Source organism: Geotrypetes seraphini, chromosome 6, assembly GCF_902459505.1.
Source record: "Geotrypetes seraphini chromosome 6, aGeoSer1.1, whole genome shotgun sequence".
Taxonomy (NCBI): domain Eukaryota; kingdom Metazoa; phylum Chordata; class Amphibia; order Gymnophiona; family Dermophiidae; genus Geotrypetes; species Geotrypetes seraphini.
Genome location: NC_047089.1, coordinates 238,327,452 through 238,346,329, shown reverse-complemented (window position 1 = coordinate 238,346,329; position 18,878 = coordinate 238,327,452). Strand labels below are relative to the sequence as shown.

Here is an 18,878-nt window from a genome sequence, read left to right as displayed (position 1 = left end):
CCATTGTCCTTCCTGTGTTCTTCCCGAAGCCCCACTCCCACCCGGGCGAGACGGCGCTTCACACGCTTGACTGTAAGAGGGCGTTGGCATTCTATCTTCAACGCACCAGGCCTCATCGGAAGGTTCCTCAATTGTTTTTGTCCTTCGATCCCAATCGATTAGGGCATCCAGTTTCCAAGCGCACTCTGTCTAACTGGTTGGCCGCTTGCATTTCCTTTTGCTACGCTCAGGCTGGCCTTCCTCCCCCGGGTCGAGTCACGGGGCACAAGGTCCGAGCGATGGCAGCTTCGATAGCTTTCCTCCGATCCACTCCGATGGAGGACATATGTAAGGCTGCCACTTGGTCTTCGGTTCATACATTCACCTCTCATTACTGTCTGGACACTTTATCCAGAAGTGACGGCCGGTTTGGCCAGTCAGTATTGCAAAATCTGTTTTCCTAAATTGCCATCCTCCCACCTGCCCTTTTTTTGGTTAGCTTGGAGGTCACCCACATGTGAGAATATCATGCCTGCTTGTCCTGGGATAAAGCACAGTTACTTACCGTAACAGGTGTTATCCAGGGACAGCAGGCATATATTCTCACAACCCGCCCGCCTCCCCGGGGATGGCTTCCTTGCTAGTTATGGAACTGAGGACCACGAGGTGGGATGCGCCCTCTAGTGGGCGAGAAGGCACGCACATGCGTGGTGCAGTGTGCAAACTTGAAACTTTAATCAAGTTTGCTTGAAAAGCTGTCCGCGCCGGGGCTCCGTAGATGACGTCACCCACATGTGAGAATATATGCCTGCTGTCCCTGGATAACACCTGTTACGGTAAGTAACTGTGCTTTTTACTACAGTTGGAATTGAAAATATCACTCTGCAGATCCTGTGCATTAGGTTTGGGCACTTGGTCAGTCAAATGATCTAGCTTTGCTAGTAGTAGACTTTGGTCACTGTGACTTCCTAGGTAGCCAGCTTTTTTAACGAACAAATGCATATATGTTCCTATTATATGCTTGGTGTGCTCATGTCTCTTAAGTAATCCTGAAAGACTTATTTTGAAGGCTTTAGTTTCCAGACCAGAATAAGCTTCTTAGGTTCAAGGCAATATGTAATACTCCGGAAATTTTAATTAGGAAAAAGTAAAGGCAGTCCCTAGGTTAAGAACAAGTTACGTTTTTAAAGCTGTTCTTAATTCTGATTTGTATGTAACTCAGAACTTGTAGATTTTAAGATTCTTGCTACTTACCTCTGTTCCCAGCTGTCCTTACCAGTGTTCTCTCTAAGGTATAGCAGGCACAATCACACACTGTGGCCATGCATCATTCCTGAATCTTCTACAGGAGAAGTATAGGAGTCTATGCCACTGGATATGCTGCACAGTGAAATCAAATGAAGCCACAACCACGTTCTGTAACTCGGGGGCTGCCTGTATTTTAATAGATGAATTTATGGAGTGTCTTAGTCTTTAATAATTCTTACTCATGAAGTGCCAAAATCAGTGGTTTGCACGATAAGAGCAGAGAACAGTTGCATTCTGTTGCAGTAATGTATTCTTTGTCCCCCTTTTGTCAGTTTCCCAATGGTTGAGTTATAAACCAACTTGCTATTGGGAACACTGAGAAATTTTTAAACATTAAAATTTCCTTACCATCCAGCTAGACCAGTCTACACCAGTGGGTTATATTTCCTGAACAGCAAATGGAGGTAAAGAAAGAACAGACCTCACTGTTATAAAAGCAAGGCAGCCTGGAGCTAGTTAGTATTTCTCTATCTCGAGCAGATGGTGCAGGTTGGACTACTGCAGCTTCCTTTTTGTTTTGTGGAGGTCTTGTGCTCTCTTGGTTGACTCCTAGGGACTATCTCGACCCCCCCAGGGTTGATCTCAGTTGAACTTGGTGCAGTGTAGCCCCTGTGGCTAGGCATACTTGCATATGGACTGGTGCCATTCTGGTAGTTGGCATGGGACCTCTGTGGGCTAGGCCAGAACCAGATTCCTCCCACCCTCTGTGTCTTTTCTAAATAAAATTAAAAAAATTGTTTGACTTGGCTTGGTTGCAGGCAGTCTACATAAAGTTCTTAAAAACAAACAAAAAAAACAGGCCTAGACTGCAGAAAGAGCTGATTTAATTTTAAGTGAGCCAGAGACAATATCACTTTTGGAAGGGTGGTTGTGCAGGGAATGCTGTCTTCCTCCTTTTGGGATGTATGCTATTTGGTACATCCTTCTGGTAGGAATACATTTCACCTTCCATATCTGTTAATTTCCTTGCCTTGTGTCTGATTAAACCAGTTCACCATCTTGCCTCTTGTAATACCATCTTGTATCATCATTGCCATCTTGTAATACGATGATTGATAGGCAACCAATGTGCTGCTTTCAAAAGTGGGGTAACATGGTGAAATTTACAATAATTATAAATTATCTGAATAGTAGTATTTTGTAAAATCTGAGGTCTGTGAATTATTCTTTTAACATAGACCAGATAAAGAGAATTACAATAATCAAGATAATAATAATAACTTTATTTTTGTATACCGCCATACCCAGAAGAGTTCTAGGCGGTTCACATCAATTAAACAGAGTTACAAGCGGTTCAATACCAAATTGATCAAAGTTGAATCACTAATGAATGTATCAAAATAATGAGACGTAATTACAAAAAAGAGCGTTTAATCTTGTGAAATTTGTGGTTAAGATAATTTAGAATCTAATATTATTCCAAGAATCTTAGTAGAGGTAACAAGGAATTGATACATTATAATCTGTGATAATAAAGTAAACATGGTCATATGGAGTAAAAATTATCAATGTAGATTTATCTGGATTGTTTGTGTATGTGTAGTTAACCAGTTTTGTAACCAAGATTCTCATTTATGGATGAAATTTCAGTAGTAGAACAAGAGTCAAAAGTATATAAGATTTGAATGTCATCGGCATAAACATACGTTGTAAACCCCAGTGATTGAGCCAGGATCAAAAGTGGCGCCAGGTAAACATTAAATAAGAGAGGAGATAGAATTGAACCTTGAGAGAGGCCTAGTTCTGGACAAAAAGATGTAGACTCTATATCCTGTGAAATCACTGTATATGAACAATTTACCAAATATGAAGCAAATAGTATCAGTGATGCCTATTTCCTGAAGACGAGCAAGTAAAAAAATGATCAATAATGTCAAAAGCTGAATACAGATCAAGAGAAATCATTAAAACATTCTTGAAACTGTTATATGCTCTATGTTTATAAGAAGTGATACCTATGAAAGCTGTTTCAATGTTAATGATGGTAACGGAATGCTATCTGATATGGATGTAAGACATATATGTTTTATCAACAGAATCTTGTAACTGTACATGTATAATAGCCTCTACAATTTTGGACATAAATGGAAGATTAGCAATTGGTTGATAATTACAAGGTTCTGAAAAATCCAAATAATTATTTTTGAGTTTAGGTCATAAAAAATATTCTTCCATTGATCTGAAAAATAGCCTGACTGAAGACTACACAGAACCATTGAATGCATAAAAAGATTGTTTAAGAAGAGTAGAAAGAATAGGATCTCCTGGAGAAGTAGTTGTGTGAAGCCTTAAAATAGTTCTAGAAAGTTGTAAAGATGGAAGATTAACATTTTCCATAGTACTGTATAAGACATGAGCAGTAAAAGAATCTTGTGCAGAAACAGGACTGTACATCATTTGTATCTATGCCTTGAGTATCGAGGGATGCGGCAACTAAGAAGCACAAACTTCTTTCCCTTCTATGCATGTCACTGTGTCCTCTCGGGCATCGACTTCCTTGAAATGTTTGAATAACTACATGAACTAACAGGTTTCATAATCCTCAGCCCTTTCTTCTATCTCTGGAGGAGTCCAAGGAAATAATTACCAGACACAAAAATTATAGTTTAAACATAGTTTTAGTTGGGAGTTCTTGGCATTCTACTAACTGGTAGATTACCAACCAAGAATCTCTGAATTACAAGTGAGTGGCCATTTTATTAGATTTATGATATCACTTAATTCATTATTAAATACAGTAGAACCTTGGTTTGCGTGCACAATTCTTTCCAGAAGCATGCTCATAAACCAAAGTGCTCGTATATCAAAGCAACTTTCCCTGTAGGAGATAATGGAAATGCAGGCGATTCGTTCCACATCCCAAAAAGACACCCCCCCCCCTCCCGAGGCCACTGGCGTGCTTCCACCCTACCCCCGGGAACCAGCATCGCCCGTCCACCCAATCCCTTACTGCGATCAGGCACCGTCACACAGCAGCAACTCACAGGATGTGCCGAAAGAGCCTGTCACTGATCGCTACTGGGCCTTGAGCATCTGCGCATACTCAAGGCGTTCTGGCTCCCGCTCTCTCTGAGATTCTAATGAGATTCTCAGAGTAACCAGCCTTCATTGATAAACTTTTAATTCCATATGCATCTTGCAGGACTTTCCGATCTAGTAATCAAAACCTGCTCACCATTCCTCCAATAAGAGAACTCTTTTATGACACTACACACAAATCCATCTTCTCTGTCACAGCTCCCACACTGTGGAATGCTCTTCCCACTGATCTTCGTCTAGAAAACTCTAAATGAGGGGTACCCAAATGATCAATCGCGATCGACCAGTAGATTGCAAAGGCAACGCGAGTCGATTGCGTTGCCTTTGCGATCTTTTTCTCCCTGCTTCTTTCCCGAGCCAGGCCTGGCGCGTAAAAGCGCCAGACTCGCAAGACTTCACCTCCGACGTCAATTCTGACGTCGGAGAGGAAGTTCTGGGCCAGCCAATCGCTGCCTGGCTGGCCTGGAAATTCCTCCCCGACGTTAGAATTGATGTCGGAGGTGAAGTCTTGTGGGCCTGGTGCTTGTATGCGCCAGGCCTGGCTCGGGGAAGCAGCAGGGAGAAATCGGTGTGGTGGCTTGGGGGGGTAGAAAATAATCAGGGAAGTGGAGAAATCGGCGCGATGGCTTGGGGGGGCAGGGGGAGAGAGAAAGAAAAGGGGAGGGGGCAGAAAGAAAGGCAAAAATAAATATTGGATTTACAGAAGAAGTGTAACCAAAGACTCATGAAATCACCAGACAAAAAGGTAGGAAAAATTATTTATTTTCAATTTAGTGATCAAAATGTGTCCGTTTTGAGAATTTATATCTGCTGTCTATATTTTGCACTATGGTCCCCTTTTACTAAACCGTGATAGTGGATCTGTGTCCCTCCTCTTCATCTTTGAGGTAAGGGGGGGGTCTTGCCAGCGGGAGAGAGTGGGCATCTCTCCCACTGTGGGGGGGGCTCCAGTTAGGTTTTAGTGCAGCAGGAGAGAGTGGACATCTCTCCCATTGCAGAGGAGGGGGGTAGGTTTTTTAGTGCAGCAGTAGAGTGTGGGCATCTCTCCCGCTACAGGGGAGGGGCAGATTTTATTTTAGGCAAGGGGTGTTGTGATACAACAGATGTGCATCTCTCCCGCTGCATCACGACATGGGATTTCTAGTCTCGACACTGCTGGCACCTCTGGACCACTCAGGTTTTTTTGTAGGTAAAAGCCAATGCCGCTTTTAGAAAATGTCTCAGCAATTTTTTAAAAATCCACCGGAGGGCTCATTTCAGTGTTGAAAAGCCCATTTGTATGTCAGTGTTAGAGATTGCTAGAATTCTCACTAAAGAGGGAGATAATCCTTTGTGATAATCCATTGCTAAACTGCTTACAGTCTAAACTGCCGGAAAACAGTTTAGTGACGGCATTAAAGTTTTGAGAATCCAGGCCTCAGTTTTTTCTGTATCATTTCTATGTTTCTATATCTTCTCAAAAATACAGAATAATTTTCTAATTTTTCTCTTTGAAATGTGAAATATTTATATCTCTCTCTTTTTTCAAAGGATTAATACACCACGAAAGCAAGGCGGACTTGGGCCAATGCAGATTCCAATTCTTTCAGATTTAACACATCAGATATCAAAAGATTATGGAGTATACTTGGAAGATCAAGGGCATGCACTCAGGTAATGTCATCTAAAACATTAGGTGGAACAGTTTTATGATAACTGTAATCTAGTGTAAACAACAGTGTGCATATGTAGTTGCTGTTCAGGGTTTAAGCACACACTGTTCAACTTCTTAGTTTAATAATAAAGTTGATGGGTTTAACTGCACATAGTCCTTAAGATGATATTTTCCTGCTACAGGACTGTTCAGTGATTGTCTGCATTCCAGTTAGGAGACCTCACAGTTTGAACTTTTCTAAACCCTCAAGGTAGGAAGCTTCCCCTGAATTGAACAAAAGGTCCTCCAGAATCGATAAAAGAAAACACCAAATCACCTAGATCTTCCTTTCCTTTTTTTTCTCCTTCTCCTCAATAAATGAATGTAAGATGCCTTAATCTTGAACCAGCGAAAAGCCTCAGTAAAGAGGTCCAGTATCTCATGTGTATGATACTTTGCACAACCCAAAACACCTTTTCCAAACTGAGACGTGTGCAGTTCTAAATTTCCAAAACTAATGTTTAGATTGAAAGAGAGGAGAAAGATGCTTTCTAAAATCAGTGAACAGGAAGTATTGGAACGATATATATAGAGAGAGATATTCATAAAGAAATTTTCTCTTCATAGGTGCCCCTTGCTCATGACCTTTCGCCTGTCTGGATAACTAATGTACCAGTGGTCTCAAACCCTTTGAAGGGCCACATTTTGAATTTGTAGGTAGTTGGAGGGCCTCAGAAAAAATAGTTAATGTCTTATTAAAGAAATGACAATTTTGCATGAGCTAAAACTCTTTATAGTTTATAAATCTTTCCTTTTAGCTAAGTCTTAATAATAATATTATAATTTATAGCTAAAGAGACATATGATCAAGAAACTGTTTTATTTTACTTTTGTGATTATGATAAACATACCGAGGGCCTCAAAATAGTACCTGGCGGGCTGCATGTGGCCCCCAGGCCGCAGGTTTGAGACCACAGCTATAGACTCTTAAGTTTTCAGTCTTAACAGTAGATTATGGATTGCTTTTAGAAAATCAAAGTTTGCACTGAGTGTTCCACAAACTATAGACTTGTTTCTTCTCCCTCGTGATTCTGTCCTATTGCTAATGTATTTCTTGCCCTTTTCCTCTTGTTCCAGTATGTCTGTTTGACTAAACTTGATCTCGTTATGTTCGTTTGACATATTATATGTAATACCTATTTTTAAATAACTCCGCTTAGAAATCTGAATAGGTGGAATAACAAATTTTAAATAAATTTGGTAATGGTCAATAGCTAAGTTATAGGTGATCTTGTTTTATTAGACTAATTTAATTTTTGTGACAAGATTTTGAAAGCAAATCAATGTACTGATCTTTCCCAAGCAATAACCACATTAATGTACCCATACACAACCCTAAAAGAACTTGGCTGTATTGATAAAGGGAAATAATGTTGCACTTGTTTTTAGGGTTAAAGCTACTCGCATTTTGTCTTTTGTTGAAGATGTGAGCTCCTCTTTCAATTATTTTTTTAAGCTGAGATGATGTGTCAAAGTTTAGGTTTATTAAATTTGATTACGGTAACCGCCTAGAGTTAGACTTTCAAGGTGGAGTACGGGTACAAGATCCTTTATCCAAAATCCTTGGGATCAGACATATTTTAGTTTTCAGCACTTTTTCAGATTTTGGAATGGTAATGTTAAGTTAGAAAAAGACAGACCATAAAACCACCACCCTGAGTGGAATCTTCAGCTCTCTTTGCCATTTTTCTAGCCCATCGGCTTGAATTGCACAGAGAACATGAGAAACACATGCACCTGCATAGGTTTCAGCCTGTGTCATGGGGAAATTGACTACTTCCGGTTCACATCAAATTTCAGTTTTTGGAGTTTCATTTTTTTGGATAAAGGCTCTAGTACAGTACCTGTGTAAACAAACAAGTCAATAAAATTTTAGAAAAGGAACTCCAGTATATATAGAAAAGGAGAAGAGAAAAAGAAAACTAATTGCTCAGCATGGCTCCATGTTCTAGCTCACAGCTCCATTGCATCAGCCCAAGGCTAGCCAAAAAAACAACCACCAGATACCAATGCAAAATGTTTCCTTAAAAATTTGTTTTAAGTTGTTTCTTGAAAATAGGTAGAGAGAGCTCAGAACACAAAATTCTGTTTCTTTAGCACTCTCCAGACCAGTAGAGGTTAATCTTTACGAATGGGTATATATCCAATCATGACCAGCAGGTGGAGACTGAAAACAAAACTGTGGGACAGTATATAATATACTCCCTTCTCTATTTACATCAGTCTTCTTTCAGTCTCCAGCAGGTGTTGATGTGATCTGTACCCATCTCCCTTGGTAGGGCTGTTGGAATTTGTTTAGGGGGTTTCTAGTCCCTGTTTTTGGCCGGATAGGGCTTGGGCGGGCCCTGTTTGGGGGTCCGTCCGACCTCGGGGGTGTCAAACCCGGCGGGTCTCGAGCGGGGTCCCTCCCCCCACTTCCTCCACCTCCCCACATTTTTTTAGAGGAGCCTCAGCAGTAAGCCTTGCCCCCTAAATCAAGCAAGGCATATTGCTTCGAGAGCCTGTGGAGTCTGTTCTGTAAAAAAAAAAAAATCCTGAGGTAGTGCCGGTCTGCAGGGTTGCTTCCCTGTCAGTTTAATGTTTTTTACTGTATTTTTTCTTCTAACCAGCACTTTGTTTCTAGCTAGGTCGCGTATGGAGCAATTGTGCTCTTCTCCAGGGGAGTGGGACACAATTAGGTCCCGCCGCGAGGCACTCGCGGCCGGACTGAAATCGGTAGTTTGGCCCGGTGAGGTGGTGGAGCTCCGTTGGCAGCGGCTGCAGGCGCCCAGAGCTACCCGCCGATGGTGCCTCGCGAGTCGGCCGGGAGCAGTGGGGAAGCCCAGTCTTCCCCAACCGCCCACGGAGGGATTCCCCGAAGGATTCCCTCTCAGCTGATTTTTTGACAGCTGATGCCGACTTGCCTGTTTTAGCGGCTGGGACTGTTCAGCCTTCTCAGCCGCTACAAGCCATGGAGGGAGCATTTTTGGCGGGAACTTCGCCATTTTCTCTGTCTGGCCCCTCCATTTTGTCTGCAACCTCAGGTGACCTTCCCCCTGTATTGCAAACACAGGGGCAGGTTTCAGCAGGGACCCCTGCTGGGGCAGGGAGTCCCTGGGGATCCCCAGGGGTCTTTTGTCCCCAATTTAATTTCTTTCTTTGTGCAGACAATTGGGGGTCCCACGTGCACCTGGGGGGTTTCGGGGGTGGTTTCCCTCCGCGCCCCCTATGGCTTTGCCTCCCTCTTTTCGTTTGGTGTCCCCGCTTCCTCCTCCCTCATCCAAGCACCCACGGGGGGGCTTGGATTGCGAATTGGTGGTCGGAGGAGCGTGTTGGCATGGTTGAGGACCTGGCTGCTTTGGCGGGCTTCCAGGATCCTCTAGAGGGGACGCCCGCTGGCAGCGGGGCGGCGGATTTCCCGTCTTCCAGAGCAGATGCGTCCGTGGTGCGCTTTTTATTCAGAGGGATGAGCTTTTAGACCTGATGTAGCAGGTCTCCTTGGTGCTGCATTTTTGAAGTTGCGCCACTGGAGACCCCGCGTATGGGGGCCCCTCTGCTTCAGGGGGTCTGTCCTGTTTCCTGCTCTTTTCCTGTGCGTCAGGATTTTCGGGATTTTGTGTTGGCGCAGTGGCCTATGGGCGCCGTTTCGTTTGGTGTGCGCCTTGGCTCATGGGTATCCCATCCCGGAGGGGGATAGGGCTACCTTAATTTTGCCAATGGGGGACGCGGTGGTCTCGGCACTTCCTAAGCGGCATACCGTGCCTGTTATGGACGGTTCTGCTCTTAGGGTCTCTGAGGAGCGTACGTTAGAGACACTTCTTAAGTATAATTTTGATGTCTCTGCCTTGGGGGTCCCGGCGGCTATTTGTGTGGGGCTGGTGGCTCGCACCGTGTTTCGGTGGTCTGAGCATGTCCTGGATCGTGAGTCTGATGACTGGTCCTTAGTGGATCAGGAGGTGGTGAAGTTTGAGATGACTGCCTCGTTCCTCTCGGTTGTTCTTTGTGACTTGGTGCTGCTAAGTCTGGGACTTTTGGTGGCCGCATGCTGTACCTTGTGGCTTTGCGCTTGGTCAGCGGTTGCCGCGTCCAAAACTGAACTTCCCAAAATTTCCCTTTCGGGGGTTGTTTTTTGTTTAGAGAGGACTTAGATCCGGTGGTTCAGACTCTGACGGACTCTGAGGTGCCCCGTCTGCCTGAGGACCGTGCCTGCCCAGCATCTCGGGTTGGCATTGCCCGGGGGTGTCTGCGGGAATTTCGCAAGTTTCGCCTGGGGCATGGGACTGCTTCTTTCCAGACTTCCGGTTTTCCCCAGGGGTCGGTTGGCTTAGCGCATGCAGTCTTTTCAGGGGGCCCGTCGGGGGGCTGGGAGTTCCCCCCCGGTTCCCCTGCTGCCCGTCCTGCGCGATGTCTCTTTGCCGGCGCCCCCTTTGGTTCCCGTGGGTGCCCGGCTTCGCAACTTGTTTCCCAAGTGGGCCAAGATCACGTCCGATCAGTGGGTCCTGGTGGTGGTGCGGGACGGTTATGTACTTGAATTTTGCCCGCTCTCTGCTGGATCATATCTAGCCTCTCCATGTCAGGTGGCATGGGAGACGCTAGCCTTTCGCCAGACCCTTCAGCGCTTGCTAGATCTCAAAGCAGTTGTCCAGTGTCCCCTCAGGAGTGCGGTATCGGCTGGTACGCCATTTCCTTTATGGGGCCCTAAATGGAGGGGACCTTTCGGCCCATCCTTGGTTTAAACTGAGGTCAACAGGACTCTCAGAATTCCCTTTTATTCGCATGGACACACTGCAGTCTGTCCTTCTGGCGGTTCAGCCGGGGGAGTTCCTGACTTCTCTCGCTTTGGCGGAGGCCTACTTGCCTGTTTCCATTCGGGCCTCTCCTCAGCTCTTTCTTTGCTTTGCGATATTGGGTCTGCACTATCAGTTCTGTGTGCTTCCCTTGGGCCTGGCCACGACTCCCCGGACGTTCGCCAAGTTGATGGTGGTCGTCACGGCGGCATTGCAGTCAGAGGGCATTCTGGTGCACCCCTTCTGGGATGACTGGTTGTTTCGGGCAAAGTCGTTGCAGGAGAGCGCCCGAGTTATGGCTCGGGTGGTTGAGTTTCTCCGGTCACTGGGCTGGGTGGTCAACCTTTCCAAGAGTCGGTTGGTCCCCGCTCAGCATCTGGAGTACCTTGGGGTTCTGTTCGACACCTCCTTAGGGAAGGTCTTCCTTCCAGAAGCCCGGGTAAGCAAATTGCAATCTCAGATTCGCCTTCTTTTGGCGTCCCGGTGTCCTCGGGCGCAGGATTTCCTCCAAGTCTTGGGTTCGATGGCAGCGTTCCTGGATGTTGTGAGGTGGGCGCGGGCCCACATGTGTCTCTTCAGTATGCTCTGCTCCGTAGATGGTCACCCCAGAGGCTCAGTTTGGAGGTCCCTGTCCCTCTGCGAGGCTTGGCGCGCTGCAGTCTTCTTTGGTGGCTCCAGACCTCTCATCTGGTCCAGAGGATGAGTCTGGATCTATCGCAGTGGACGGTGCTTCTCACGGATGCCAGTCTCCTCGGTTGGGGGGGGGCTCAGTGTCTAGGTCACTCAGCTCAGGCCACCTGGTCCATGGAGGAGGCGTCCTGGTCGATCAACATGTTGGAGACCAGAGCCGTCCCTCTGGCGCTGTTAGCCTTCCGCTCCCTCTTGAAGGGCAATTCGGTCAGAGTCTGGTCTGACAATGCCACAGCAGTGGCTTATGTCAATCGTTGAGGCACCAAGAGCGCTCAGGTGGCGGAGGAGGCGACTCGGCTCATGTTTTGGGGCGGAGTCACACCTTCTGGACCTCTCGGCCTCTCACATGGCCGGGGTAGAGAATGTTCAGGCGAACTTCCTCAGTCACATCTTAGATCACAGAGAGTGGTGTCTCAGCCCTGTGGCTTTTCAGTTGATAATGCAGGCTTGGGGTCAGTCCCTGATGGACCTGACGGCCACGAGTGGCAAGGCCGAGGTGTTCCGCTTCTTCAGTCGTCGCAGGGATGGACTGGCCGAGGGTCTGAATGCTCTGGTTCAACCATGGCCAACAGAGGGGCTGTTGTGCATGTTCCCTCCGTGGCCATTAGTGGGCAGAGTTCTCCGCATTGTTCACCATCCGGGTCTGGTGATTCTGGTGGCTCCAGATTGGCCTCGACATCCGTGATACGCAGATCTGGTGACACTCTGGTGGCGGATCCTCTTCCTCTGCCTCCCTTGGACGACCTTCTGACGCAGGGTCCCATTCCCATGTTCGACCCGTCTCCCTTCTGTCTTACGGCTTGGCTTTTGAAAGGGGTCGCCTTTGTAAGAAGGGGTATTCAGATAGGGTGATTTCTACACTCTTGGGGTCCTGGAGGCTTTCTACCTCTCAGGCTTCTGTGTGGATTTGGCACTTCTTTGAGGGGTGGTGCCAGGTGCGGGGAGTGGTCTCTCTTCGCGTTTCTGTGCCTAACATCCTAGAGTTCTTGCAAGATGGCCTGGATAGAGGCCTGGCTTCGGCTTCTCTCCGGGTTCAGCTTGTGGCCTTGTCAGCCTTTCGGGGGTTTATGACGGGTCAGCGTTTGACAGCCATTCCTGATGTGATTCGCTTTTTGTGGGCGGCCAAGGTGCTCAGGCCTCCCGTGCGGTCCTCTATTCCCTCTTGGAATCTCAGTCTGGTTCTCTCTATTCTGATGCACCCGCCCTTCGAACCGTTGGGCGGCTGCTCTTTGAAGGACCTTACTCTGAAGACGGTCTTTTTGGTGGACATTTCTTCCGCTAGGCGTGTTTCTGGGCTACAGGTTTTCTCTTGTAGGGCTCCCTTCTTGGAGTTTTCTAGGGAGCAGGTTGTCTTGAGGCCTGTTCCTTCCTTTTCTGCCGAAAGTAGTTTTTCCTTTTCATGTCAATCAATCTGTGGTCCTCCCGGTCTTGGGTAGTTGGGAGGGCTCTTCTGAGCAAAGACAGCTGAGCAAGTTGGATGTTGGTCGGGTCCTTCGCTCTTATGTGCAACGAACCCAGGAGATCAGGAAATAAAATCATCTCTTTGTCCTTCTGACTGGTCCTCTTAGGGGGGCTGGCGCTTCTAGGGCTACTATTGCATGCTAGATCAAGGAGACTATTGCTTCCGCTTCTCTTCTGGGGCAGCAGCCCATTCCGGAGTTTCTCAAAGCTCATTCTACTCGGGGTCAGGCGGCTTCTTGGGCTGAGTCGTCGCTCGTGCCTCCAGTGGACATTTGTAAGGCTGCGGTTTGGTCTTCCTTGTATTCCTTTGTCAGACTCTTTCGGGTAGATGTTCTGGTGCGTCAGGACGCGGTGTTCGGTGTGTGTGTTCTGGTGTCGGCCCTTCGGGGGTCCCGCCCGTGTGAGGGACTGCTTTGGTACGTCCCATTCGTAAAGATTAACCTCTACTGGTCTGGAGAGTGCTAAAGAAGGAGAAATTAGGTTCTTACCTGCTAATTTACTTTCTTTTAGCTTCTCCAGACCAGTAGAGGTCCCCACCCTGTCTGTTGTTGTTGGGGCTGTTTCGCAGGCAGTTTTTGTTTTTTGCTGCGGGTTCTAGTATTTTTCTAGGGCCGGGGAGAATTAAAGAACAGCGGCTGTGGCTCGGCTGGCTTAGCTGGCGAGCTGTGGGGACATTTTCCTTCTGGTATTTCTCCTCTGCATTTTCCAACAGCATTTGGGTATGTTATTTGTTACTCCTGTTCGGAGTATTGTTTTCTTTCTGTTTTCCAGTTCTTAGTTCTGCTTGGCTATTCGGCAGACTGATATAAATAGAGAAGGGAGTATATTATATACTGTCCCACAGTTTTGTTTTCAATCTCCACCTGCTGGTCATGATTGGATATATACCCATTCGTAAAGATTAACCTCTACTGGTCTGGAGAAGCTAAAAGAAAGTAAATTAGCAGGTAAGAACCTAATTTCTCCTTTCATCCCTTCCAGAATCAATACTAAAGGTGTTTCACCCAAACCTGCGTACCAGGTCTTGCAGAAATCTATACATTTTTCTCTCCATTGCTCCTCCTGCTTGACTGAGGAACACGGAGCCCCCTGTAGTTTTCATTTCTGCAAGCGAACTGTGCAGATGTCTTTCTGGTCTGCTCTTCTTTATTTTTGTGCTTCAAGTTCGTCTGTCTTCAGTGGCTTTAGTGCCTTGAGACCCCTTTTGGAGAGGTTCTTTGCCTGGGCTAATCAGAGCTTCAGACCTCTCCCTGGTGCATCCCTGTTCATTCATTGCACTTTTATCTTGCTGAACAGAATGCTGTTGTATAGTGGGGTGATTCCCCGTGCCCCATTTCTTTCTTTGTTTTGGTCAAGTGATTTTCGGTGGCTTTTGGACTCCATTACAGGGGGCTCTGTGTTCCTCAATCAAATGGGAAGAGCAGTGGAGAGAAAAATGTGTGGATTTCCAGTTTGCAGGTTGGCGTGAAACACCTTTAATATTGATTCTGGAAGAGACTTACAGAAAGTAAGGTACTGATGCAGAAATTTGGAAAACCATAATGAAATATTTTATGCACTAAAACCAGCAATTTAAATAGGACTCTGATATGTGACTGGCAACCAATTTTATGGTTATCTTTATTTGATATACCACCTTTACAATACGTTGACTAGTAAGCAGGTACTCTAAATATTTTCCCTATGTGTCCCAACGGGCTCACAATCTAATTGTAGTACCTAGAGGCAATGGAGGTTTAAAGGGTGTGCCCAGGGTCACAAGGAGTGGCACTGGGATTGAACGAACCCCCAGCCTCAGGGTGCTGAGGCAGCAATTCTAACCACATTGTTCTGCCTGCTTTCAAGTTTCTGAGTCAAGGTGTGCACAGGGACATAACCTGGTCCACATCCCCTCCCATCCTCATAATAATTACTTTTTTGTCCCCATCTCTGTGGTTTCCCATTGTCCCTGTCTTTACTAGGCAGAGTGAATTTTGATACCACCTTCAGTTCTCCTGTAGTTGACTTGGGTCACCATCATTGACTGGGAGGCCTAATCCATCCATATCTACACCCTTGTTTTGTAGTATACAGTATAGTCCTTCCCTCTAACTTACCAGAGGCAGGACTTCTGTCTGCCCTGTTTTGTAAAAAAAAAATAAAAAAAGAAAAGAAAATCACTTAATATTTAATATTATGATTCTGTTATGTCTACTCGGGAGTCCATGCATTAGGTATTCATTCCTGTGAACTAGGAGTTGCAGAAGTGTGTCGTTCCCATATCGCTAGTGGAATGTAATGCCCCCTTCAGTTTTTCTTTAAGCAAACTGTTTAGAGGTGTTTCAGATATAACCAAAAATAAGAAAAACTAAGCAGAGCATAAGTTCATTTTTTTTCTGAGACTTTGGTGCCCTGAAACTCCATATTGGGAATTTTCTGCCTGGGAAAGGACACAGGTTCCACGGAGTTGGACTGCAGCTCGCAGGGCAAACCTCTGAGTGGACATGTGGATCCAGTCTGCTGTGTTTCACTTCAGAATTCGGGGTCCATTCCCCTGGGAGTCAGCTCACCTTACAAATTTTTCAAAGGCTTGAGCGCAGGCTGTGAATACCGTGAGTAAGAACCCTTGGGGTATCGGGGAGCTGGCTTTGTATTTGCCCCCTCCTCCCTCATCATGTTCTGTGAGGGTGGATGTTTGTCAGGGTTGGTCCGACCTCTGAGGCAGAAAATCCTTTTCATCCCCCACAGCTGCAGGGAAAGCTGACTTGCAGGCACCTTCAGAGAATTGTAAGTACAGCCTCATTATTTACTATGGGGAAAATCTATTTCAGCATTTATTTTTCAAAAAAGTCTTCAAGCCATGCTTGTCACGATTTTTCTGGCAGCAGTTGCCTTGAATTTTAAATTATCTTTTTTTTTTTCTGAAGCCTCTGTCTGCCTCAAAACCCCTCGATTTTTTACAAAGGTTGACAGGGTTGAACTTCTCAAGATGTGTTGACACCATTTCAGGTGACATTTGTGCCGGATGGTCAGCGGAGGAGCGTCCATGTATCACTTGCCACAATACATGCGAAGGAGGGATGGGAGCCTCGAGCTTAGTCCCATTTGTATCCTCCAGGGCTGGGGAACCCCTGAGTTTGGGAAATGGGTAGAAAGTCCTGTCCAGAGCCCAAATTTAGCAAAGATGCAAAGCACAGACACAAGGAGTCCATGGAACTTACGAAAGCCCAATCGGAGGTCCTACAGGGCCTGTTTATATTCAGTCGAAGAGAAGAACCAGGAAGCTTAGGTTAAGCCCTGTCCCAGCCGAAGACTTTGCTTTCCCATTTGGCCCATGATAGGCTGGGTCATCTGTAGGATCGTGACTAATCCAGAACTTGTAATATTGGTAGCCCTAGACTGGCCTCGCTGACCATGGTATGCAGACCTAGTACGTCTTCAACAGGACAGGAGCCTCAAGCTCCCTCTTCATCGCGGTCTTCTCAGTCAGGGGCCAGTCCCCATGGAGAATCCAGAGTGCTATGGTCTTACAGCATGGCTCTTGAGCGCACAACCGTAGTTCACAAGGGCTAGGTGATTTCCACTCCTCCAGGCTTAAAAGTCTTCTATTATAGCAGCCTATGCCAAAGCTTGGAAGGCTTTTCGATAGTGGTGTGAAAGAGACCAGGTGGAACTGCTGCGGGCTTCCATTCTGGTTATCCTTGCCTTTCTACAGGCTAGTCTGGGAAAAGACTTGCAATGGCTTCCCTCAAAGTACAAGTTGCAGACCTTTCATGCTTCTGGGCGCAAAGTGGTAAAGTTTCACTAAGGCATGGAATCTTACTACCATTCTAAAGGGCCTCACTGAAGCCCCATATAAGCCAATCGGGCGCATCCCTTTTGGACCTCATGATCAAAATAGTGTTCCTAGTGGCAGTCGTCTCGGCAAGACATATCTCAGAATTGCAGGCTCTCTCTTATAGGATCACGGAGGCAAGTGAGCTCTCCGTAAACTGTTCCTTCCAAAAGTTGTATCAGATTTTCACATCAACCAGGAGGTTTGTCTGCCTGCTTTGCAACACACAGGGTTGGACACGCAGGATAGGATATTGCAGAAACTGGATGTGTGAAAAGTTTTACTTCACTTCTTGGAAAAGACCAATGATTTTCATCTTTCCAACCATCTGTTTGTGCTAACCAGCCAGTCCAGGCATGGCAGGCCAGCGTCCAAGGCCTCTATAGCTAGATCGGTTCGCATGACTATTTTGTCGGCATACATCGCCTATGGCAAGCAGCTGCCAGTTTCTCTTAAGGAATACTCAGCCATGAGTGTTGCATCTTCATGGGTGGAATCTCAGACAATTCCTCCCACAGAGATGTAGTGCAGCTACATGGTCTACTCTTCATACCTTCATGAGGATTTACAGAGTAGATATGGACGCTGCCTTTGGGTCCTTGTCTTGCGGTCAGGCTCTTCTGTACCATCCTAGACGTCAGCCATTGCTTTGGTACATCGCCTAATGTACGGACTCCTGAGCAGATGTAACAGAATGAAAGATTAGGTTCTTACCTAGACAATCTTTTTCTGTTAATCTTCTCAAGAGACTATAGGCCTGCCCTCAGTATATCCTGTTTCACCTTTGATATTTCTAGATTCCAGGCCTGGAGTTCTTCTGTCAATCAGATGACTAAATGTAAAGAAATCCTATAGAAAAGTATGTCAATTGCAGAGCCTCTTGCTCCTTTGAAGTTAGTCCTTGTTGCACACAGCAGGTTGGTTAACTATTGTTGCTATGTTATAAATCCCTGTAAATAATTGTTCTTCTTTTTCTAAGTTGTCATATATATAAAATGGAAAAGGTGTTAGCGTTACAACAAGGGAATCTTCATAATTTCAAGAAAATTTGGGAACCATTGACTAGTTATTCTAATGATCAGATTTCATAGCACATTGGTAGTAGATATATAGGGGTGGGATGGGGAATGTATATTATATGGAAATAGGAATGAAAAAAGGGGAGGGATTTATTACATATGATAAGATGATTTGTTTGTAATTACAAATGTCATGTAACAATTGATTATAATATGTATAATTCACTTGTAAGAATGCAAAAATGAATAAATAAAAATTTTTTAAAAAAATAATAAGTTGCAGAGCAGGACAGAATTGTTTGATGTCTGCAGGAAAGTTTCCCATGCTCCTCCTTCTTTGTGATTGATTGCTATGGAATGAACTGAAGAGGCACTATATTCCACTGGCAATCTGAGAGGTGCTGAAAGTTGTGAGTGACACACTTCTGCAAATCCCAGTTCACAGGAATAGATTGAATACCTAACCTACAGACATTTGTATAGATTACCAGAAAAAAGATTATCCAGTTAAGACCTAATCTTTCATTTTTGCAGAGGCCTTTTCATTATTGATGATAAAGGAGTTCTTCGGCAAATTACAATGAACGACCTTCCTGTGGGCCGCTCAGTAGAAGAAACTCTCCGTCTAGTCCAGGCATTCCAGTACACTGACGAACATGGAGAAGGTAATGCTTTTTCTTTTCTTGGCAATGAAGTGTAAGGTATAATCTTTTTGTGTTTTTGTTTTTGCCTAGTTTTTTTGGGTCCCAAGTTCAGGCCTCAGAAGTAGTGGGAAGTAAACTAATGAGACAATAGCCAGGTGGTGCAATAAGCTTATTACAAAGACCGAGCATAACATGGTTACAAAGCAGCTTCTATGTGTGTATAAGGAAAATATGTCTGTTCTTCTGTAAATGGCTGAGGAGAAGGGGGAATGTTGTCTCTGTCTGAATGGGTGAGTGTGTAGGTGTGAAGAGCCTGAAGGAGGAAGAGAAAAGAGAGCAGGGGGTTGAAGCCTTTCTTTTTATAGGTTTGCATTCCCTGTTCCAGTATCTTTCTGTATCACAATTTGGTTTATGACAGATTAATTATAACTTTTGGTGGAATTCTGTATGCCATATATATAAAAT

General features: G+C 45.4%; 1 protein-coding gene across 1 annotated transcript in view; it reads left to right on the top strand.

Moving 5' to 3' along the window:
* Positions 1-18,878, top strand: part of PRDX4 (peroxiredoxin 4) — a 45,063-nt gene that overhangs the window by 15,364 nt on the left and 10,821 nt on the right. Inside the window, exons 4-5 of the mRNA XM_033949221.1 lie at positions 5,857-5,979; positions 18,304-18,434. Of these exons, the coding sequence (XP_033805112.1) occupies positions 5,857-5,979; positions 18,304-18,434 (254 nt within the window). The remainder of the gene's footprint in view (positions 1-5,856; positions 5,980-18,303; positions 18,435-18,878) is intronic.